The sequence below is a fragment of the Diabrotica virgifera genome, chromosome 8, assembly GCF_917563875.1.
Source record: "Diabrotica virgifera virgifera chromosome 8, PGI_DIABVI_V3a".
NCBI lineage: Eukaryota > Metazoa > Arthropoda > Insecta > Coleoptera > Chrysomelidae > Diabrotica > Diabrotica virgifera.
The window spans coordinates 35622284-35648134 of record NC_065450.1 but is presented as its reverse complement, the minus strand read 5'-3'; the positions used below and the strand labels follow the sequence as shown (position 1 = coordinate 35648134).

General features: G+C 33.1%; 1 protein-coding gene across 1 annotated transcript; it reads right to left on the bottom strand.

Moving 5' to 3' along the window:
* LOC114335205 (cuticle protein-like) lies at positions 1-23415 on the bottom strand. The gene is made up of 5 exons (XM_028285402.2): positions 23404-23415; positions 22772-23008; positions 22411-22689; positions 487-660; positions 1-392 (listed from the first exon to the last, which is right to left on the bottom strand). Exons 1-5 carry the CDS (start codon positions 23413-23415, stop codon positions 108-110), a joined length of 987 nt encoding a protein of 328 aa, XP_028141203.2. The 3' UTR covers positions 1-107.
* Between the last annotated feature and the right edge of the window lie 2436 nt (positions 23416-25851).

Sequence of the window (25851 nt, the reverse complement as noted above, 5' to 3'; positions counted from 1 at the left end):
TTTTCGTAGACACAGTTCAATTTATTTTTATAAAAAAATTATAACAAAATAGTTTAACCAAAAAATCAATAAATATATAACAAGATTCAACAAGAATTATTCATGTCTTAATGATGGTATGATGGAGCATGGTGGGCAGAGGGAGCGGCTAAGAGCACTTTTCCGTGTCCGTAAGATGGAGCTGGATGTACAGGGTGTCCAGATTTTTCTACAACAGCGTTGAAACCATTGTGGTCGTCAGCGGTGTAGTGTACAGTACGAAGAGTACCATCAGGTTCAGCTACGGTGTAGGAACCTTTTACTACGTCACCATCACGTACTTCGTGTTGAGTTTTGTGGTCTCCAGTGTGGCCATCTTGAACTCCGTAGTTGAATTCGTATTTGGGGTGAGCCTACAGCAGTAAATAATACATAGGTATATGAAAATATATAAAGTATTATTACTTTTATAACAAAAAAAGCAATATACAAATGTAGTATGCTTACATAATAGTCTACATCATGATGTGCGGAATGTCCATGGGCTGCCAATGGAGCAGCATATCCATGTCCATGTTCTGGTCCACCAAGATTTGATGAAGCATATGAGGTAGCATGACCATGACTATAGTCCAAAGCTCCAGCTTGGGCTAAAGCTGTTAGGGCTAGCACCGACAAAATCTAAAAGCGTGAGAAAATTAGATATAATAGTCCTTAAAGTTTACTTTTATTACTACTATTACTTTCGTTATAAAAAGGGAATATTCCAAAGGTTGTAAAGATTTTTTTACACTATACTACATGTCAAAGAAAACTTAAATATGAGTAGCTTAAGTATCAAAAACTGATAAAAATGTGGTGTAGGATGCTTAGAGAAATATAAAAGAAGAAATATTTAGTACACAGAAAACACGAAACGAGTACAAACGAAACAATACAAACAATAATTTGTGAATTTTTCCGTCATAGCAATAATGCTATTTGAATAGAAATAGTTCAGAAGACTTACTTTAGAGTACATATTGTTGATTTAATGAATAGGAATTAACTGAATAAAAATAAATTGGCTACGCCTTTTATATGCAATAATATGTAAGCAAAACATTCTTAAATTCCAATAATCACGGTCAAATTATGAAAGAATATCAAGCGTACTCACTAGCCCACTTTATTACTTTTATTTTATTTTATTACCTATATCAGTTTGATGGCGGTGTTAAAAACTTCTATTGTTATAATTGCCTTTGACAAATTATTCGCACGAAATGATTTATAATAAATATTTATTATGGTTTATCAGTGGCTATTTACCAATTATTATCTTAAAATATTCAGCAAAAATAGATAAAATACAGTAATCACAAAAAGTATCGCATAATTTTTGAAACAGAAAAAACGTTTAAAAATAATTTTTAATTTTTAGCAGAATGTGATAATACGCGTCTATCGTTTTCTTTAGGTGTCTAAAAACCCATAACATTTCAAGTTGAAGCGTGTTTTTGCTGAAAATAATAAACAGTAAACCAAACGTTGTTAAAGGAGAATATTTATTTTGGACATTTGTGTTCGATAATTTGATCTGTTAGTCTAAGAGCTAGTGAATCCTAGAGAACCCTAGAGAACCCTAAGAGCTAGTAAATAACGTTCATCTGCGGGGTTCGTGCACCTAGGACGTTCTAGAACTGGTTTTCTTGTGTATCTTCCACTTCCTCTACACCTTCTTAAAGCTCTTGAAACGCTGGATTTTTGGATTCCCATAATATCAGCAAAATTTTGCTCCCATAGTCCATCTCCAATTAAACCTACAATTTAACCTGCTTGTTCTGACCTTATATTATTCATTTTTTGTAAGAACTCACATCTTCATTGAAAACTTAAGCAGACATAGTGCACATGGCCTAAGAGCTAATGAACCCTCCGACTAACGGTCTTCCTGTAAGGCTAGAAATTTGTATAGGGATAATTTATAGCACACCAAGGTTAAAAACCATGACTTGGCCGGCGTCAGCCCTGCACGTGTATCTACCAGGTGAATCCAAATGTGCATAGTTTAGGGGGAAAATAAAGTTCTCCTGTAAAGTTTAAATTTAATTATGTGTTTGAGTAAGTCATTTAGAAGAAATGTGTACAATGACAGGCGATTCTGAACAGCATAAGACCTTGCCAGGCGAGGGGAAAGATTAGGGGTTTTTCTTAAAATTATTTTTTTTGCATTGAACAAATTTTTTTTAGGTTTTTTGAATCATTCCAAACAGAGAAGGTCTTTGGAAAATTGCGAAGTCGGCCATTTTTAACCCTAAATCGGACATTTAACTAAAAATTTCAATGTTGCCAAGGTAGGTAGCTATTCTTTAAACATTGACTGATGAAATTCCGAAGCGTTTTTTGCAATACAATATCGAAAACCCCTTTGTTCTTTAATTGCTAATCAAGCGGGCGCGACACTGGAGTATAAGTGACGACGTTTGAGTTTGCATAAATTCATTATCTCGAGAATAAGCCAATTTGAAGAGAAATCCTCAGAGAGGTCGATTTTATTTTTAAATTAGACCTTTTTCGCATATATATAATACTAGTGACGCCATCCATCTTGGCGTGATGACGTAATCAATGATTTTTTTAAATGAGAGTAAGGGTTTTGTGACAGCTCATTTGGAAGGTTATTTAATTCTCTATTCAGCAACATAAACATTAATATAATTATTTATACAGGGTGTACAAAAAAAAAATTCTTTTTTTGTCCAAATTGATATAATAAAAAAATAAATTGTTTCTGTACACACTGTGTAAATAATTATGTTAATGTTTACATTACTGAATAGAAATTTAAATAACCTTTCAAATGAGCTATCACGCAACCCCTACTCTCATTTAAAAAATTCATCGATTACCTCATTGCTCGCAGATGGATGACGTCATTAATATTATATATATGCCAAAAAGTCCTAATTTAAGAATAAAAATCGACCTGTCTGAGAATTTCTCTTCAAATTTGCCCTTTCTCGAGATAATGAATTTATGCAAACTCAAACGTCCTCACTTATACTACAGTGTCGCGCCCGTTTGATTAGCAATTAAAAAACAAAGGGGTTTTCGATATTGTATTGCAAAAAACTCTTCGGGAATTCATCAATCAATGTTTAAAGAATATCTACCTACATTGACAACATTGAACTTTTAAGTTAAATGTCCGATTTCGCAATTTTCAAAATTTTTAATCGCTTATAATATAACGTTGATTGGGAAGAATAGTATGATAAGTCAAAAATGCTTCATTTTTAGTTTATATCAACAAACTACTCAAAATAAATGGATCTATGATGGAGAAAAGTATTGTAAGTGCAGTTTAAACGACAAGCACTAGAGAGCTCTGTGACCATGACCAAGTATGGCATCTCCCACTTCCACACAACCGGTGTGGAGAAGACTCGGGTAACTCAGTTGTCTACAGTTCGTGCTAAGCTTAGGTCATTTTTATTCAATCAATACTATTATAAGTCAAAATATTAACACTGCTTGCATCTTATTAGTGAATATTTTTGGAGCAAGAGAATTATATTTCAAAATATCATACTCTTCTTTAACAGGTAAGCATTTATTTTTATTATAATTTTGGTCAGTATGATGATTACAAATAATATGATACTCTTGATAGGAACAGCAGAATAGAAACACAAGAAACGATCTACCGTAACGAACATCAATGCATGGCCTACGCCGACGACCTTACACTCCTAGCAAAAAATAATACCGAATTAAAGAAAATCATGAGAAGATTAGTCAGAGAGGCAAAAAAATTCGGCCTAGAAATAAATGAAGAAAAGACGAAGTATATGGTGCTAGGCAACACAGAAAGAGAACCTGTAGATATGCTAAAGTTAACAGCGTTCGATGGAAAAGAATATAAATTTAAACGAGTAAATCACTTTACATATCTAGGTGCCATTATAGATGAAAAAGGACACGAGCAAAACGAACTAAAGCACAGGATAGCTAAAGGTAACCGAAAGGTCGGCAGTTTAAAAAAATTATTAAAGTCAAATTACGTATCAAGAAAGACGAAAATTAGAATATACCAAACTGTAATAAGAGCAACAGTCACCTACGGATGTGAAACATGGGTACTAAACAAAACAGAAGAAGAAATGATAGAGAGATGGGAACGCAAGGTACTGAGGACTATTTTCGGGGGAAAAAATACGGCAGATGGTTGGCAAAGAAGAACTAATGAAGAATTAAGGATGCTTTACAAGGAACCAACTATAACAAGATACACAAAGGCACAAAGAATCAGGTGGGCAGGTCATGTCGAGAGGATGGATAGGTCAAGAATGCCAAAGAAGATACTATTAAGAAAACCAGTTGGGACAAGGAGACGAGGTAGACCAAGAAAAAGATGGCACGAAAAGTTTCAAGAAGATATAGGATCGATGGAAATTACAGACTGGAAAGAGAAAGCGAAAAACAGGATACAGTGGAGAAACATAGTGCAGCAATTTCTACATAGTCATTAAATCAAATTATATAATAAATATAAGACATTAGTATATATTGTTATTTGTATTATGTAAAATTGTTATTGTTAAGTTGTAAAGCCCTAGGCCTCCAAGGTCTGTAGAGCATGTTAAATAAATATGATACTCTTGAATAAAATAAGTACACCTGTGGGCATTTTATCTTTATTTCATTTTGAGTTAACATAGTTTTGAATATAATTTTGCGCTAAGTATAACGTGATATTTTTAGTTAACATTGTCTTCAACATAATTTAACTCAAATCCAAGAAATGATTTCGTTTTATCATTCTATTCCTTAAAATTTTTTTTTCTTACTAGATACTTAATAACGCATTTTTTTTCATACGCAGGAGAAAAAATTCGTGTTTGCAAATCCTTCTTTATGGCAACTCTTTGCATTAACTCTTAAGTAATTAAGACCATTTTTCGCAAACAATATAATAAAGTAAATGGAATAATACAGGCAGATAATCGAGGTAGACATGGAAAACATAGCAGTGTCCCTGAGGCGTTGAAAGAAGAAGTGCGTAGTAATATTCGATCTATTCCTCAGATGGAGAGCCACTACTGCCGATTTCAATCAAAGAAAGAATACATTGAAGAAGGAAAAACTATTGCCGACCTGCACAGAGATTATGAGCAGCGTTGTAAAGAACTCGGGAAACCTAACGTAAACTACTTGATGTACTCCAATATATTCAAAGGAGAGTTTAATTTATCTTGTTTTGTTCCAAAGAAAGATAAGTGTGATTTTTGTCAGGGTTTTACTAATGCCTCCGAGGTAGAAAAACAAGAACTTCAGGAACAGTACAATAACCATATTGATGACAAAGAACTGGCAAGAAAAGAGAAGGACATGGATAAAAATTCTCCGGATAAAATTGACGTTGTTTATGATATGCAGGCAGCATTGCCATATCCACAAGGGGACTCGTCTTCTTTTTATTATGTATCAAAACTAAGTGTGTATAATGTAACATTGTATGAGCTTAAAAGTACGGAAGCAATGTGCTTTATATGGCACGAAGGTCTTGCTCACAGAGGTGCAAATGAAGTGGGTTCGCGCGTTTGGAATTATTTGCAGTCTGTGAACGCCAAAAATACTAAAATGGTAGATGTATTTTATACTGACAACTGTTTCGGACAAAATAAGAACCGCTCCGTATTTGCTTTATACATCTATGCAGTTTCTATTCTGGAAAATATTAGGTCCATCACCCATAAATTTTTAATTAGTGGTCATACTCAGAACGAGGGAGACCACGTTCATTCTGTAATTAGAACGTTCAATTTATAGAACATATATAGTGTTATAGAACGTTTACGTACCAGATAGATATGTAACATTGGTTAGACAAGCAAAGAAGCATGGAAATCCATTCAATGTACATGAAATTAGTCATGAGAAATTTTATGATCTAAAACAACTATCAAGTGATATGGGCATGAAGGATTATTTTAAGACGGAAGAACGTGGGTCAGTCCCTCTCTCAGGAATATGCGTTTTAAAATTTACCAAATAAAATCCTAGTCACCTGCTATATAAAATGTCGTACAAAGAACAGGAATTTAAAACCATAAACGTTCTTCAAAGCAAACGACGAATTCCATCAGCACGTGACGTTGCTCTAAAACAAACTTACAAGAAGAAAGTGGGAATAAGTGAAAAAAAGAAAGCTGGCCTGCTCCCTCTTTTTGAAAAGAAAAAAAATATTTATAGCAAATTTTTTGGTTTTTTATATTGGTATTGTACTATAACTGCGATTTTTTTCATTCATTGTTGTTTAAACTCTAATAAAACATTTAAATTGTTCCGTTTTATTGTCCCTAGTAACCTTATAATTGTGAAATAGTACAAAATTTTTATGAAGAAAAGTATTATAACTCAAAATGGGGATGAAAAATATGAGTTGGGGGTGGTATATGGATTGGATGTAAAACCCATATTGTCAGTTAATACTGTAAGTTTTAATTATTCTGATGAAAAGGATATTTAATATTGTATTGCTTAAGTAATCAGATCTCGTAACCCATCTCAATCTTTAATTGTCTTTTCTGAAAACTTAATGTTTTTTAAATATCATACTATTCTTCCCAATCAACGATAACAAAAACTATTAACCTAAGAGAAAAATCACTAAAGATCTTTTCTGTTTGGAATGATTCAAAAAACCTAAAAAAACTTTGTTCGATGCAAAAAAAATTATTTTAGGAAAAACCCCTAATCTCTCCCTTCGCCTGGCAAGGTCTTATGCTGTTCAGAATCGCCAGTCATGGTACACATTTCTTCTAAATGACTTACTCAAACACATACTTAAATTTAAACTTTACAGGAGAAAGTTTATTTTTCCCCTAAACTGTGCACTTTTCGATTCACCTGGTAGATACACGTGCAGGGCTGACGCCTGCCAGGTCATGGTTTTTAGCCTTGGTGTGCTATGAATTATCACTATAAAAATTGCTAGCCTTACAGGAAGACCGTTAGTCGGAGGGTTCACTAGCTCTTAGGCCATGTGCACTATGTCTGCTTGAGTTTTCAATGAAGATGTGAGTTCTTACAAAAAATGAATAATATAAGGTCAGAACAAGCAGGTCAAATTGTAGGTTTAATTGGAGATGTACCATGGGAGCAAAATTTTGCTGATATTATGGGAATCCAAAAATCCAGCATTTCAAGAGCTTTAAGAAGGTGTAGAGGAAGGGGAAGATACACAAGAAAACCAGTTCTAGAACGTCCTAGGTGTACGAACCCCGCAGATGAACGTTATTTACAGCTGCAGACTTAACGTACACATAATGTTACAGCTAGAAAATTGCAAAATGAGTTTTCCACAGCCCCTGGCCCGTAATGTTTGGTTCGTAAAATGCCAATTCGGTTAGAAACAGATTAAGGGAATTTGAAATCATGGCCAGACTGCCTGCTACTGTTCCACTGTTAACGAGGGCACATCGTATGACACGTTTAAGTTTTGCACCACGACATGTCGATTGGGATATTAACGACTGGGCTAATCTCTCTGTGTTCAAGTAAGTGATTATCACTTACTTGAACGTTACCGCCAAAATAAGGAACTGTCATTCATTGTTCTTACATTTTTCTTGACAAGATGAAGTATCCGGCAAATTTTAATTAATTTTTGATCTGTTTGTCCTTCGTCCAGTGTGTGTTTAATGTTATTTATTAGTTCCAAAATTTTTTGAAATAAGTTCTTGCCATACAAATGTCATCTACATTTTGCTGGGATATCTTCCTGTTTTGACGAAGTAAGTCTACGTTATTGTAATTTTGTGTCCAACATCAAATTTAATTTCTTGTCAAAGTTTTTTCCACTTATTGCGTCTGTTACATTGGCGTTCTTTTGGCTTATTTCAGATGCCCCTGATGATGCCAAGTTAGCGAAAGTATACTTGGGCAAGAATTGATTATACTTTATGCTCGAAATCTGCCTTTTATTCCTATAAATTAATTTAGTTCTGTCATTGTAATCAGTGTATTGGTAGTCGAAGCAATAAAGCACTGAAACTCCGAAAAAAAAAACAAAAAGACGGAACTTAATAATTTTTTTGCATTTGATTTGTGAATGCGCCAGGAAACTTTGTGACCCCTAGCCATGAGATAGTATTGAAAAAGTGCACACAAAAAACGTATTATAAAAGTGCACCTCAAACAGACAATAAAAAAATAAGAACTCGTCAATTATCGGCGGAAATGAGTTCAATTTGGTTACCTGGGAGTTTTTGGGGTCGCTGAAAACGAATAGGATGTCGTAAGTGAGTTCTGGAGTATCTGTTGTCCAGGGTACCTACTGCTTACCTCGTCTTCTGGAGTTTTCGGCAAATTCATTAAAAAATTAGTCAAAAATCATTACTCGGGGGGTTTTTGAGGTCGCTGACGACGAATAAGACATCTGAAGTGCTCTCCGGAGTACCTGGTGCCCAGGGTACCTACTCGTTACCTCGTCTTGTGGAGTTCTAACTTATTAATCCACGCACAAAAATTTAAAGACGGGCACTTTCTATCGAAGAAGTAGTTGAACATGGCTGTCAACTACTTCTCGCGATGCAAATTGCTTCAATAACTTTTAGCAAACAGAAATTGCCGGAGGAAATTCTATTGAGTACTAATCAGTTGGCTGAAACCTACAGATACAGAATGTATCTAATGGCAAGTTCTAAAAATAAAAAAGTTTCTGTTGGTAAAATACTTCTTATTGTGGATGCCTTCACCTAACATTTCAAAAGGATTTACTTCCAAATTTAAAGTTGGATATGGAGAAGGAAATGTTGCGAAATTTAAGGGAGTGGTATGGGTGCAGTTCAAGAGAGTTGTTCAGAGCTCCATCCAACACAGTTAAGATTGCTGTGATGGTAGCCAACCTCCGATAGGAGACGGTACTGCAAGAAGAAGAAGTATCGAGAAGGTGAAGTTTGGATCCAAAACAGTGGGGATGGGAATTAATGGATAAATGATTAATTCCCATAAGCATGACTTAGATGCCTGGTCCACTCAGTATAATGAATTTGATATCCTGTAGTTGTAAGACAGACTGCGGAATTCATGTGGGTGCAGGAAATATGGCCTTGCAGCTCCATTGCATATAAATATTGTGCAGGAGTAAATTGTACTACATATAATGTTAAATGAAGCCGTCTTTGAGCTTTCCCTAGTTTATAATAAAAATCTTAATCTTTACATTATTTGCATCTAGAGATCACCTGACTCCCCCGTGGAACTATTTTTTCAGAACCTGCTAAATTTGTTAGATGACTTGCCTCATAGAAGCAGAAAAATTCTATGCGGGGACTTCAACATTAATTATGATGCTGCTTGTGCTACCCAAATGTCCTTGGTCAATATATTTGAATCGTATGGTCTCTCAATGCACGTTAATTCTCCTACAAGGATTACAAAAACTTCATCTACCCTAATTGACTATATTCTCTCAGATTTCTCACCCCTTGATGTCTGCTCTACAATTATTAATGCGGGATTATCAGATCATGAAGCAGTATTTACGAAGTTTAACATCTTCAGCAAACCCTCCTCGAAAACCCGACGTTTAGGTAGGATTTTTTCCGCTCGGAATTTTCATAAATTTCAAAATTTATGCTTAACTTCTGAGTGGCATTTTCCTTCTGCGGACGTGGACTATAATTTCAACGATTTTATAGAAAAGCTTGTCTCTATCTTCAATAAGGTATTTCCTTTAATTTCAATTAAGCCAAAACATCACAAACCCTGGGCTACCAAAGGTATCCGCATATCAGCCAAAAATATGCGCTCACTATTGTATATCAAGAATTTTGCTACCAACGTCTCTGTCACTCAATATATCACAAAGTACAGGGTAACCTATCTAAAACTCATCAAATCAGCTAAAAAAGCCTACTATCAAAATCGTATGGAAAGCTCTAAAAGTGTTGCAAAAGAAACTTGGTCCATAATAAACGATCTTCGAAATAGAACTCACGCAGTTCAAACATTTGCCCTTCCAGACCCGGAAAATCTAAACGAATATTTCGTTAATGTTAGTAAAAATATAACTTCTACTATTTTGCCACAAAAAGATCCCATTTCCTATCTCCCCAATTCAGGAGTGTTCTCGAATTCATTCTTTTTAAGACCAATCGATATATCTGAACTGATCCAAACTATCAATAGTATCAAAAGCAAATCATCCTGTAGTACTGATGGACTATCCATAAAAATCTTCTCAAATCTCACAGAAAATGTGTTGGAAATCCTCGTCTCACTAATTAATGATTCATTTGAAAGAGGCAAATTCCCAGAGTGCCTAAAGATAGCCATTATTATTCCCCTTCATAAGGGTGGTGAAAATCTAATGCTTGCTACTATAGACCTATTGCCTTACTACCTGTACTTTCAAAAATTATTGAGAGACTCATAAAAACCCGTCGTATGTCCTTTCTCATTGATAACAACATCTTGTCACAAAATTAGTTCGGCTTTTTAACTAATAAATGTACCACTGATGCCTTGTTTTCTGTGCTTCATGAGGTTTACCAAGCACTAAACAATAATCTTTATACTGCCAGTTTTCTGTGACTATGCCAAAGCTTTTGATTGTGTAAATCACGACATTTTGATTAAAAAACTAAATTTCTATGGGATTCGAGGTATTTCTTTGAATTGGTTCCAATCTTACTTGAATAATAGGAAACAACTAGTTAGAGCAAATGATACTGACTCTAGTCTCAAAAACATTGTATGTGGAGTACCACAAGGTTCAGTATTGGGTCCTCTACTGTTCCTTATCTTTATAAATGACATCACTAACTTAAAAATCGATGGAAAAATTTTTCTTTTTACTGATTATACCAGTATCACTTGGAGCAACTCAACTATTGCATCTCTTCATGCAATTATAACTTCTGATCTGCTTACGATAAAAGCCTGGCCTGACTCTAATTTACTCTCTTTTAACGTGGATAAGACAGTAGCGTTATCATATAAAAGTGCTCTTCAACCCCTGCTTGTAAATAACGGCCAGATCTCTACCGTTGATTCTGTAAAATTTCTTGGTATTTTTTTAGACAGCAACCTCAAATGGTCCCTTCATATCGATTTGTTAAGTAAGAAACTCGCCTCAGCCTGCTATGCTATAAGATCTGTTTCGAAAGAACTCAATTTAGCATCTTCTAAACTAACATATTTTTCTTTGTTCGAGTCTCATCTTCGATATGGACTGCCTTGTTGGGGTTCTAGTACAGCTGCCCAATTAGATGTTATTTTTAAATTACAAAAAAGAGCAATAAGGTATCTGTTTGGCCTCAGAAGAACAACACATTGCAGAAGTTACTTCAAAGATCACGGCATTTTAACCCTTACATCTTTATATATTTTAGAAACTGTTTGCTTAATTCGTAAACACATGCATGTTTTCCAGCAAGGCCTCGTCATGACTACTCCACCAGAAATTCAAATTTTGATGTCTATTTACCGATCCCGTCCTCTGAGTTAGTAAAGAAATCTATATTATATTCCGCAAAAAAACTATACAACCATCTTCCTTTAACTCAAATCTGCAACATCGTTCCCCAAGTTCCGTAAAATGACAAAAGCTTATCTATCTAAAAGATCATATTATTCAGTAGAAGAGTTTCTTAATGACTAACTAAGAAATTACAGTAATGCACAAGTAACCAAACTTATCTATATTTGAGTGTCACATGCAGCAGCTTAAACTTATTAGTTCCTATGTCTATAAATAGAGTACTTTGTTGTATATTCACTTTGCAATTTCTATAAATTGTTGCAATATATCGATTTTGTTTTTTTTTTCTTTACTTTATTAACTTATATTTTGTATTTATGTATATTTTTTTTATATTGACGATTTATCAAATTTCAGAAAATTGTATTTGTTATTGTTATGGTTAGATGTTATTTATTTATTTTTTTCTGACTTTAATTAAGCTTTGTCCATAAAATTTGTATTTTCAGTGACAATAAAGCATATTTCTACTCTATTCTATATAGTCTATTTCTTCTTCTTCTTGGCTATCATCACAGCTATCCGTACCTTATTGGCGGCTGCTCTGAAAAGATCTACTGAGCTGCAACTATTCCACTCTCTTAAGTTTCTCAGCCAGAAAATTTGCTTCTGGCTATAGATCTTTTACCCTTTATTTTACCTTGCATTATGAGCCTTAATATCTCATATTTCGCACCTCTGGTAATGTGTCCTAAATATTCTAGCTTCCTTGTTTTGATATTCTAGAGGTCTATTACAGATAGTCTAATAAATCCATTGGAAAACGAAGAAGAAGAAGAAGAAAATATTTAAATATAAACATCTATGTATCCATCTATTTAATTGTATTTTTTTTAATAAAGGTATTTCTAAAATAGAAAATCAAAGAATTCGCATTAAAACCAACTGCAATCTGTATTATATACCTTGAAGAATATTAACATTCAGAAATTTACTTTCGGTGAATCCAATAACTTCAAATTTAGAGGTTTGACTGATTGTATAATAAAAATTCCAGAAGTTGACGTAAAAGGTAGGTATCCAGGCACCAGGTAGTATGGACTGGAGATAATTTTCAATGTCATCTTCTTTTTCAGCGAGCCCAAAACCCCCGAGTGACTAATCTTTAACTAATTTTTTAATGAATTTGCCGAAAATTCCAAAAGACGAGGTAAACAGTAGGTACCCTGGGCAACAGGTACTCCGGAGATGTCCATCAATTTAGCAGAACAAAGTCAGCAGAACAAAACTATTCTTATACCATAATTAAGTGTAAATTAATTGCAAATTTAATATTCCAAGAAAAAATTTACTGCTCTTCTTCTTTAAAACTTATCGCATGTTCTGCTAACTTGATAATCAAGCTAGCAGAACACTAGTTCAAAAATTTGATAAATCATTTATATAATTGAATGCCAAAGTGTTATCTGAATTAAAAACTAATTTCAGGTTACAAGAAAAAATTTATTGCTCTTCTTCTTTAAAAGTTATCGCATGTTCTGCTAACTTGATAATCAAACTAGCAGAACAGTAGCTCTAAAATTGATAAATCATTTATAATTGAATGCCAAAGTATTCTCTGAATTAAATGCAAATTTAATGTTCCAAGAAAAAATTTATTGCTCTTTTTCTTTAAAAGTTATCACATGTTCTGCTTACTTGATAATCAAGCTAGCAGAACACTAGTTCAAAAATTTGATAAATCATTTATAATTGAATGCCAAATTATTCTCTGAATTAAATGCTAGTTTAATGTTTCAAGAAAAAAATTATTGCTCTTCATCTTTAAAAGTTATCGCATGTTCTGCTAACTTGATAATCAAGCTAGCAGAACAGTAGCTCAAAAATTTGATAAATCATTTATAATTGAATGCCAAAGTATTCTCTGAATTAAATGCAACTTTAATGTTCCAAGAAAAAAATTATTGCTCTTCTTCTTTAACAGTTATCACATGTTCTGCTAACTTGATAACCATCTAGTAGAACAGTAGTTCGAAAATTGATAAATCATTTATAATCGAATACTAGAGTATTCTCTGAATTAAATACAGATTTAATATTCCAAGAAAAAAATTATTGCTCTGTTTTTTAAAAAGTTATCGCATGTTCTGCTAACTTGATTTCAAGCTAGCAGAACAATTATCTGAAGAATCTCCAGTCTTCGTTTGTGGGGTGAGTTTCTGAATTTCATCCTGTATATAGGCTGGTTAGGTTGCCAAGGTGTTATATTTTCTCGACTCTGCTTTATGGGATAGAAGCATGGACGCTTAACGCGTCGACTACTAAAAGTTTGGAAGCATTTGAACTGTGGGTGTCTAGAAGAATTCTGAAGATATCATGGACCGAGCATGTAACAAATAACGAAGCCATGGGAAGAGTCAACAACGGAATGGAAATATTGGAAACCATTAAGACATGAAAGCTGCAATACCTGGGGCATGTTATGCGTAATAATAGATACAACATACTTCAATTAATTATACAAGGAAAATCCAGGGCAAGAGAAGCGTAGGAAGGAGACGAATCTCGTGGTTGCGTAACTTGAGGGAATGGTACGGATGCACATCAACCGAACTATTCAGAGCAGCAGCATCTAAGATCAGATTAGCCGTGATGATTGTCAACCTCCGTCGCGGATATGGCACGTAAAGAAGAAGACCAGAGTATTCTCTGAATTAAATGCAAATTTAAACTTCCAAGAAAAAATTTATTGCTCTTTTTTAAAAAGTTGTCACATATTATAAGAATACCACAGTATTCTCTGAAATAATTGCAAATAAAATGTTCCAACAATAAATTTAATTCTCTTTTTTTTCGGAAAACAAATTTAATTCCACTGGTGCTATGTAATACCTAGAGTTACGTTGTTATTCTTTGTAGGGGTCAAACCTTACCGGGGCTGCATTGTACAAATTCGTTTACAGTTTTGCTTAACTCTTTACGGAATGAGATTTTATAGATTTTCTAGACACTTGCTGCACAGAAACAATCAACTGTATGTACAAAATGATCTTACCCTCACATTTCAAGAAACATATCGATACATCAGTATCAGACTGCACCAACTCAAAATTTTTCATTATTGAGATAAGTGTGAGGAAATGGTTAAAATATGTTTATTTATCAGTTTCAAATTACACCATCTCAAAATTCCAACACCATTGTAAAAATTTTGACTTGTCAACATGCAGAATCGAATATTTTTTTACAATGTCCTAGTTTCATACCGCATCACTTTGAGTTAGTGCATAATGAAACTTGATCGGTAGAAATAATGTCAGCTACTAACTCAAAATAGTCTGTGAAAGCTGTTTGCACTGACCGTTACTAAATTAAATGTTCGAAACAATTTAGTGATACAGAAAGAGAAGAACTGTCAAGTTCCTACTGGAGTCTTGGTGATTTAAATAGGCAGCGAGATTTTATAGTTAACAATGTAATGCCGGTTAAGCCAAAAATCAATATAAGAAAGAAGGGAGTCATAGAAGCGAAAATATAGCTAATTACTTTGAGATGAGAAATGAAAAAATTAGAGTATTTAAAGTTTTCTTTATGAATACTTTAAACATTTCGAATAGTATAATAATGAAAAAGCATGCACAACAATTAAAAAAAACAGAGCTAGGGTTTGTACAGCATGACAACCGCGGAGGAAAAAAAAATGCTGGGCGACCAAGGGTGCTAGATGATGAAAAAGAATTCGTGAGGTCCCACATCAAATCTTTTCCAGTAAATGATTCTCATTATTGCGGAGCAAGAAAAATCAAATCTCTAAACTTAGCCATCGTGTACAGACTGTACCAAGAAAAATGTAGAGAACTGAAAATTCCCGTAAAACTCCATTATTACACCAAGATTTTCAACAGGGAATTTAATATTGCCTTTTTCAGACAAAAAAGACCAGCGTTGTAAAAAGTATTACAGTAAAACCTGTCAATAACGGTCACTAAAAGTGACAGAACTCTTGGCCGATATAAAAAAGTGGCCGCTAATACCAGGTTTTATAGTCTATAAATTTTGGTTTGGAAAACTTTGAAACTGGCCGGCTAGTTCAGGTGGCCGGTTTTGATAGGTGGACGTTAACACAGGTTTTACTGTACAACAACTTAAGTATGATGAAGTAGATTCGGTTAGAGAAGGAGTTGGATATCAAGGATTCAAAGGAAGATGACAGTACTCTGTAGTTTGTTGCTTTCATCTCAAAGTTGTATTATCGCTACCTAATGGAGATCGGAGTGATTTTCTTTTTACATGAGACGCCTATCATGTTACAACTTCACTATATTTGATATTTCTCACAAACCTAGCTATAGTTTTTTGTGGCACGAATGTATCGGAAGCAGAGGTGTTAATGAAATAAGTACGTGTCTTTGACAGTATCTAAAGAACCATGGGACCTCAATATGAGCACATATTTTACTCCGATAATTGCCTGGGCCAAAACAAAAACAAGTTCATAGCTTTCTTGATTTTATGTTGCTGTCAAAACTTAGCAATTAAAAGCCTAACCCACAAATGCTTAGTAGTTGGACATACTCAAAATTGAGGGTGATGTGATGCAAGCCCTCATAGAAAAAGAAAAAAAGATACCTAAAAGGAAACCCGCTCTATATTTTATCGCAAATGGTACCGATAATAATTAGCCTGGCTAAGAAAACTTCCGATAAAAATATCGGAAAAGAAATGAAAGGCAGAATTTACAAAACAGTCATCAGACCAATAATTACATACGCGGCAGAAACACTACCCGACAGTGCCCGACACAGAGAGGACAAAAAGATTGCTCGAAATAGCCGAGATGAAAACCCTTCGAAAAATCGATGGTAAGACTCTATGGGACAGAGCTAGAAGTATAGATATACGACGGAGATGCAAGGTGGATAACATTAATAACTGGGTAAGAAATATAAGAATAGAATGGAATGAAAACAAATATAGTAGTCAGGACAGCGAGAGACGGTTTCCCAATAGGAAGACGATCAGTGGGAAGACCACGAAAACGGTGGAAAACGACAACTTACTAGAGGCACATTGAAAAAACAGACAGAGTCACATCTATACCAAAAGAAGAAGAAGAGAAGAATAAAACTGGATGGCCTGGTACGCTAGAGAAGAAATTGCCGAAATGTATGAAGTAAAAATTTACAAAAAATTGGGAACATTTTTATATAAATGAAGCCGGAGACAAAATAGACAAAATAAAATGGAGAGAAATACAAATTCTAAGAGTTGAGAAAAACCAGCCACACAAAATAATGTAAAAGAAGTCTTATTTTGATGAAAATTATAATGTCAAATATTTGATAAAACAGAACCAGCATGGCTTATGAAGAACCATCTCTCATCCTCTCCAATAAACCTCCTGGAGTGCCACCACTTAAAAAATGTTATTTGTTGTCGCTCTGCTCCTCCGGTTGAATACCCAGAATTCACTGTGAGTTTTTTCAGAACTTACCACTTTTGCCGCTACTGAAGAAAGTGACAATTCAGAATTATTTTGATTTTATTATATTTTTTCATAACACGGAAATAATAATGATATTATAATAAAAAATACTTAAATAATTTTATTTTATTTCCATACAAATACCCTATACAAAATGCACTAACTGTTAAAAAATGATGTGTCAAGAGTTTCATAGTGCACCAACTCAAAAAAAATCTGAATTCTTTAAAAAAAAATTAATCAAAAACTATCATCTAAAAGAACCATAAAATAAACATCAAATTCCAAAATTTTGTTCCATTTGCAAAACAAATGGACCATTTACAATAGATTAAAAATATTTACTTCCAGAAAAAATAAGTTAAAGCTGATTTGTGAAGAACTATGTTTTTTGAGTTATTGCACTCTGATACTGATGTATCGATATGATAACCATTCGCGTTTGGCTGCACGAAGCTAAACCGTGGGAATTTTACCAATAATTACCAAAAGCAGATGCGATTAGAAACTCTAGATCTATTCTCCTTCACTACACAATTGAAGTTTTTTTACCATTATTATTTGTCAATATTGCTTCAATAATATTGACCGTGTAAAGTTCGCCTTTCTGACAATTCAACAAAATTCATTTCTTGGCAATTCTCAACGATTCGGACTATAACGTTTTCGATAATATTAAAAAATATTATTTTACAATGACTTACACCGACTGAGCAACACAAAAAAAATGATTTCGGTATCACTATTAAGAACTTGTATGATTCTATACAAATACCACCTTCACATGTGCTTAAAAAATTTAAGGATGAAAATTTAATGGTCACTCGTGTCCCAGTAGAGGGTGTACATTCAAGGGTTAAAGAGTTAATAATTTTTTTATTGGAACATTAAATTTTCATTTAATTCAGAGAATACTTTGGCATTCAATTATAAATGATTTATCAAATTTTTGAACTACTGTTCTGCTAGCTTGATTATAAAGTTAGCAGAACATGCGATAACTTTTAAAAAGAACAGCAATACATTTTTTCTTGGAAAACTAAATGTTCATTTAATTCAGGGAATACTTTGGCATTCAATTATAAATGATTTATCAATTTTTGAACTACTGATCTGCTAGCGTGATTATCAAGTTAGCAGAACATGCGATAACTTTTAAAGAAGAAGAGCAATAATTTTTTTTTGGAACTTCAAATTTGCATTTAATTCTGATAACACTCTGGCATTCACTTATAAATTATTTATCCATTTTTGAATTACTGTTCTGCTAGCTTGATTATAAAGTTAGCAGAACATGCGATAACTTTTAAAAAAGAACAGCAATACATTTTTCTTGGAATACTAAATTTGCATTTAATTCAGAGAATACTTTGGCATTCAATTATAAATGATTTATCAATTTTTGAGCTACTGATCTGCTAGCGTGATTATCAAGTTAGCAGAACAAGCGATAACTTTTAAAGAAGAAGAGTAATAATTTTTTTTGGAACATTAAATTTGCATTTAATTCAGATAATACTTTGGCATTCAATTATAAATTATTTATCCATTTTTGAAATACTGTTCTGCTAGCTTGATTATAAAGTTAGCAGAACATGCGATAACTTTTAAAAAAGAAGAGCAATAAATTTTTCTTGAAATATTAAATTAGCATTTAATTCAGAGAATCCTTTGGCATTCAATTATAAATGATTTATCAAATTTTTGAACTGCTGTTCTGCTAGCTTGATTATAAAGTTAGCAGAACATGCGATAACTTTTAAAGAAGAAGAGCAATAATTTATTTCTTGGAACATTAAATTTGCATTTAATTCAGATAATATTTTGGCATTCAATTATAAATGATTTATCAAATTTTTGAACTACTGTTCTGCTAGCTTGATTATAAAGTTAGCAGAACATGCGATAACTTTTAAAAAAGAACAGCAATGCATTTTTTTCTTGGAATACTAAATTTTCATTTAATTCAGAGAATACTTTGGCATTCAATTATAAATGATTTATTAATTTTTGAGCTACTGATCTTCTAGCGTGATTATCAAGTTAGCAGAACATGCGATAACTTTTAAAGAAGAAGAGCAATGATTTTTTTCTTGGAACATTAAATTTGCATTTAATTCAGATAATACTTTGGCATTCAATTATAAATGATTTATCAAATTTTTGAACTACTGTTCTGCTAGCTTGATTATAAAGTTAGCAGAACATGCGATAACTTTTAAAAAAGAACAGCAATACATTTTTACTTGGAATACTAAATTTTCATTTAATTCAGTGAATACTTTGGCATTCAATTAAAAAAGGTTTATTAATTTTTGAGCTACTGATTTGCTAGCGTGATTATCAAGTTAGCAGAACATGCGATAACTTTTAAAGAAGAAGAGCAATAATTTTTTTTTTCTTGGAACATTAAATTTGCATTTAATTCAGATTATACTTTGGCATTCAATTATAAATGATTTATCAAATTTTTGAACTACTGTTCTGCTAGCTTGATTATAAAGTTAGCAGAACATGCGATAACTTTTAAAAAAGAACAGCAATACATTTTTTCTTGGAATACTAAATTTTCATTTAATTCAGAGAATACTTTGGCATTCAATTATAAATGATTTATTAATTTTTGAGCTACTGATCTGCTAGCGTGATTATCAAGTTAGCAGAACATGCGATAACTTTTAAAGAAGAAGAGCAATAATTTTTTTTCTTGAAACATTAAATTAGCATTTAATTCAGAGAATACTTTGGCATTCAATTATAAATGGTTTTTCAAATTTTTGAACTACTGTTCTGCTAGCTTGATTATAAATTTAGCAGAACATGCGATAACTTTTAAAAAAGAACAGCAATACATTTTTTCTTGGAATACTAAATTTTCATTTAATTCAGAGAATACATTGGCATTCAATTATAAATGATTTATTAATTTTTGAGCTACTGATCTGCTAGCGTGATTATCAAGTTAGCAGAACATGCGATATCTTTTAAAGAAGAAGAGCAATAAATTTTTCTTAAAACATTAAATTAGCATTTAATTCAGTGAATACTTTGGCATTCAATTATAAATGATTTATCAATTTTTGAACTACTGTTCTACTAGCTTGATTATCAAGTTAGCAGAACATGCGATAACTTTTAAAGAAGAAGAGCAATAAAGTTTTTTTCTTGGAACATTAAAGGTGTATTAAATTTAAACCTAATTATGGTATAATAATAACTGTGTTCTGCTCACTTGATGGACGTGATCCGGAGAACGCCTACAACGTCAAATTCGTTTTCAGCAATCCCAAAAACCTCCAAGTAACAAAATTGAACTCATTTTCGCCGATAATTGACGAGTTATGATATTTTTTTAATTGTATGTCTGAGATGTACTTTTAGAATGCATTTTTTGTATGCACTTTTTCAATACTATCTCATGGCTAGGGGTCACAAAGTTTCCTAATAGTCCAGGGCGCAGCTGTTTTGAGATGGACGTTGAGAGGTGACTCAAATTTTTTTGCAGAAATTGCTTGAAAATAACTCAAATAATAATATTTGAGTTATCACCCCGCTCAAAATGGTCCGGAACATTGTTTAGATAATCAAAATGTCAAAATATGAAGGAAAAATTCAATTTTTTTATTGGTTTTTTGATTATAACTTTAAAACTATTCATTTCTGAGAAAAGTTGCACTGACATAAAAGTTGTGTAATTAAAGCTTCTAGAATACAGAATTGGTTAAAATTTAAGAAATAGTAACCCTTGCTGCAAATTAGCAATAATTGCGAAAAAAACCATACAAAAACAAGTACTCGCATTTTACGTTACTCAACCATTTACGCTACACTTAGGACCTTCATATTTTACCCAGAAAAACTTCACGATATAGTAAAAGAACACTGTAAATTTCATTAAGATCGGTTCGACAGATTTTGCAAAATAAATTTTGCAATCCAGCTTTCGCAAAAAAAAATTCATTCCTTCAATCAACAGGACTGAAAATAAAGCAGGTAGCAAGTTGAATTATTTTTTGCATATAGAAGTGTACTGTACCTTTCATTTTAAATTTGCAAAATTAAAACCGATTAATTACCACGGCGTCAGGAAATTTTTTAAATAAACGTTAATTTTTGGTGCTACGCGCAGGACAGCGGTGTTCTTTTCACACAAGTTGATTTCCACCAAAATTTCTTCCAATCTTTATCTAATATATTATTTTCTTACTCTATATTTTGTTGTATTTTAATATTTTATTTCCACAAAAATCAAACTAACTTTATTACTGTTTGTGAAATATTGTTTAAACAATTGGATATGTTTAAAAACAATAAACTTGTATTTTCTATGTTAAAATATATGAACAAAAAACGTTTTTGCTAAAAAAGTGGTATTTCAAAAGATAGAGTATTTGTTTTTATTTTGCAATAAACAGATTTATTTATTTATATCCAAATGTAATAAAAATTAAAATGTATCAATCATTATCAAAGGTCATTGGAATGCCCAATCAGGGTAAACTATCCGCTGTCCTGCGCGTAGCACCAATAATTAATGTTTATTTTAAAAAATTCCTGACGACGTGGTGGTTAATCGATTTTAATTTTGAAAATTGCAAATGAAAGTTACAGTACACTTCTATAAGCAAAAAAAAATTTCAACTTGCTACCTGCTTTATTTTCAGTCCTGTAACATTTTGAAAAAATGAATTTTTTTGCGAAAGCTGGATTGCAAAATTTATTTTGCAAAATCTATCGAACCGATCTTAATGAAATTGACAGTGTTCTTTTACAATATTATAAAGTTTCTCTGGGTCAAACACGAAGATCCTAAGTGTAGCTTAAATGGTTTAAAAACGTAAAATTCGAATACTTGTTTTTGTATGTTTTTTTCGCAATTATTGCTATCTTGCAACAAGGGTGACTATTTTTTAAATTTTTGTAGGAAATTCTATATTGTAGGAAATTTAGTTACGCAAGTTTTAGGTTAGTACAACTTTTCTAGGAAATGAATACTTTTAAAGTTATAATCAAAAAACGAAGAAAAAAATCGAATTTTTCCGTCATTTTTTGACATTTTAATTATTTAAACAATGTTCCGGACCTTTTTGAGAGGGAGGATAACTCAAATATTATTACTTGAGTTATTTTCAAGCAATTTCTGCAAAAAAATTTGAGTCACCTCTCAACCTCCAAATGTACCAATATTTTTACAGATGCGCCCTGGTCTATAACGCATTTACAAATCAAAAATGAAAAAAAAGTTATTAAGATCCGTCTTGTCGTTTTTCTTTTCGGAGGTATGGCCGATTTTAGTGCATATGACATGCTGATTTCCATAGAAGTCTTTATCAAATAAGATAGTATTGAGGAAAAACTATTTTTGTAAATTAAGTTCAATTTATTTTATTTAAAAAAATTGATTACACAGTAATTCAGCCAAAAAGTCAATAAATATATAACAATAGTTAACAAGCATTTTTAAGTCTTAATGATGGTATGCTGGAGCATGGTGGGCAGCGGGAGCAGCTAAGAGCACTTTTCCGTGTCCATAAGCTGGAGCTGGGTGAACGGGATGTCCGGATTTTTCTACAACAGCGTTGAAACCGTTGTGGTCATCAGCGGTGTAGTGGACAGTACGGAGAGTACCGTCTGGTTCGGCTACGGTGTAGGAGCCTTTAACTACGTCACCATCACGTACTTCGTGTTGGGTTTTGTGGTCTCCAGTATGGCCGTCTTGAACGCCGTAGTTGAATTCGTATTTGGGGTGGGCCTAGAATAATGAATATGGTAGTATGAAAATATTTTTTTTTAATTTTAACTAAAAATGAAATTAACAAATGCAGTATGCTTACATAATAGTCTACATCATGGTGTGCGGAGTGACCATGGGCTAATGAAGGAGCAACATATCCGTGGGTAGCAGCTACTGGAGCGGCATAGGCTTGACTTAAAACAGGAGCAGCATATCCATGTCCATGTTCTGTTCCACCAAGATTGGATGAAGCATATGAGGTAGCATGACCATGACCATGACTGTAGTCCAAAACTCCAGCTTGGGCTAAAGCTGTTAGGGCTAGCACCGACAAAATCTAAAAGCGTAAGAAATTTAGATATAGTCCTTAAAGTCTACTTTTATGACTACTATTACTTTTGTTTTAAAAAGTGAATATTTAGTATACAATCATGTTTTACATTTTGTATCATTTAGTTAACATTCCAAAGGTTGTAAAGATTATTTTAATCCATACTATATTTATGTCATAAGGAAAACTTGAAGATGAGTGTTATAAGTATCAAAAATTAATAAAATTGTGACATTCTAGAAAAAAATATGTGGTATATGAGGCATAGAGAAAATATGGAAGAAGAAACATTCACTATAGAGAAATATGAAAAAAATACAAACGAAACAACATAAACAAATAATAATGAATTTGTCGGTCACAATAATAATGCTATTTAAATGGAAATATTTCAGACTTACTTTAGAGTACATATTGTTGATTGAATGATGAAAAATTAACTGAATAAAAATAAATTGGCTACGCCTTTTATATGCAATAATAGGTAAGCAAAACATTCTTAAATTGAAAGAATCACGGTCAAATTATGAAAGAATATCAAGCGCACTAACTAGCCCACTTATTACTTAGGTGCTATTATTGTGGTAGCGGTGTTAAAAAATCCTATTCTAATAATTGATTTTGGTAAATTATTTGCACGAAATGATTTATAATTATAATTTATAGTTTATGAATGAATGGTTATTTGGTGATTATTTTGAAAACATTTAGCAAAAGTACATAATTATGTAAATTTTACGTTATATGCATTATATATGTTAAGACCCCATCTGTCTTATATGTGTACAACTTTTATATTTAAGTTCATCATCATCACAGCTGTTCAACCATAGTGGATTACAGCAATGACGAGGCATATAGTAATCCTTTTTTCCATGTGGATTATTCCTGTTTAGTTTATTTATTATAGTTCTATATGGATCTTTTGGGTCTTTGCAGCGTTGGTTATGTGTTTCCAATTGTTTCTAGTTGTGCATCTTGTCTTCCGGTCTTATAATTTCAATGTTTTTATGTCTTCCACTATCGGGTTACAGCATCTTATCCTCGGTCTTCCTCTTTTTCTTGGTCCCAGGGGTGCCCAGTTCGTGATTCGCTTTATCATTTCTGTCGGTGCTCTTCTCATTATGTGGCCCGCTCATTCTAGTCGTCTTGCTTTTGTGTATCTTACTGTGTTCTCACCTTTCATTTCTTGTTGAGCTTCTTTATTGGTCTTCATTTTTCTTTCTACTATTCTTAGATCTTCATCTTTTTTTGTCAGTGTCGTGTTTTCCATTGCTTCTTCTTCTTCGTCTTTTTGTATAGACATGACTCTGTCTGTTTTTTCAATGTGCCTCTAGTAAGTTGTCATTCCATCGTTTTCGTGGTCTTCCCACTGATCGTCTTACTATTGGGGAACCGTCTCTCGCTGTCCTGACTACCCTATTTGTTGTCATTCGGCTTATGTGGTCATTCCATTCTGTTCTTCTGTTTCTTACCCAGTTATTAATGTTATCCACCTTGCATCTCCGTCGTATATCTGTACTTCTAGCTCTGTTCCATAGAGTCTTACCATGGGTTTTTCGAAGGGTTTTCATCTCCGCTGTTTCGGGCCATCTTTTTGTCCTCTCTGTGTCGGGTCGTGTTTCTGCCGCGTATGTCATTATTGGTCGGATAACTGTTTTGTAATTTCTGCCTTTCATTTATTTTCCGATATTTTTATTTCTCCATATTGTGTCATTCAGGCAACCTGCGGCTCTGTTTGCTCTATTCACTTCTGTTTCGAGCCTTCCGTAGCTAGATAGTGTGATGCCTAGGTATTTAAACTCCATCACTTGTTCTATTATCTGACCTTCCAGCTCCAATTTACATCTTATTGGATCTGCTGTTATAACCATGCATTTTGTCTTTTTTGAGGAAATTAACATGTTAAATTTTCTGGCGATCTTGTTGAATTGGTGCAGCATACGTTGTAAATCATCTTTACTTTGAGAGATTAGTATTGCATCGTCCGCATAGCAGATTATTTTAAGTTGTTTTTCTCTCATTTGGTACCCTTTTTTAGTTCTTACTTTTTTTATTATTTTGACCATGATCAGGTTGAACAATAAAGGACTCAAGGACTCGTCTGATGTTGTTCCCTAAAATTTCATTTTTGCTTTGGGGTCTGCAGGCACATCTGCTGTAGTTTTATCAGTTTGTTTGAGATTTCTATTTACTTTAGTGCCCTTCCCACATTGGTTACATTTATGGAGTCAAAGGCACTTCTGAAATCAATGAAAATTATATGTCGGTTCTTATTATATTCCGTATATTCCTGTATTATTTTTTCTACTGTGTGCATTGTATTTGTGGTTGATCTTCCTGGACGGAAACCGCTCTGATTATATCCTATTATATTCTCTGCCTGTGCTTTCAGTTGATAGTTTACTAGATTGGCTACGATATTGTAGGCTGTATTAAGGAGTGTAATAGCCCTATAAATAATTGGAACATTTCTCATTGTGGCCTTTTTTGTGTATTGGTAAAACTACGCTACTATTTCTAATTACTTAGATTCCTTAAGCAATGAATTTTGAGAAAAGATTTATTGATTTTAGAGAAATTAGGAAATGTCTTCTATAAGTGGAAAATTGCTAGCACTTACAGTCCCTACCCATATTATTATGACCACCTATGAATTTTTTACAAAAATCAACTATTCCACTAGGTACGTTTTGTTTAAAATATGATTTTTTCTACGGCCGTGCTAAAAGAGCCACTTTCACGCACGCATTTCGTTCCCGAAAGTTGCACTTTCCCACACAGCGTGCGTGAAAGTAAATTTTCCCGCATGGCGTTCGGAAACGTAGAATACCGTGTAATATTGCATT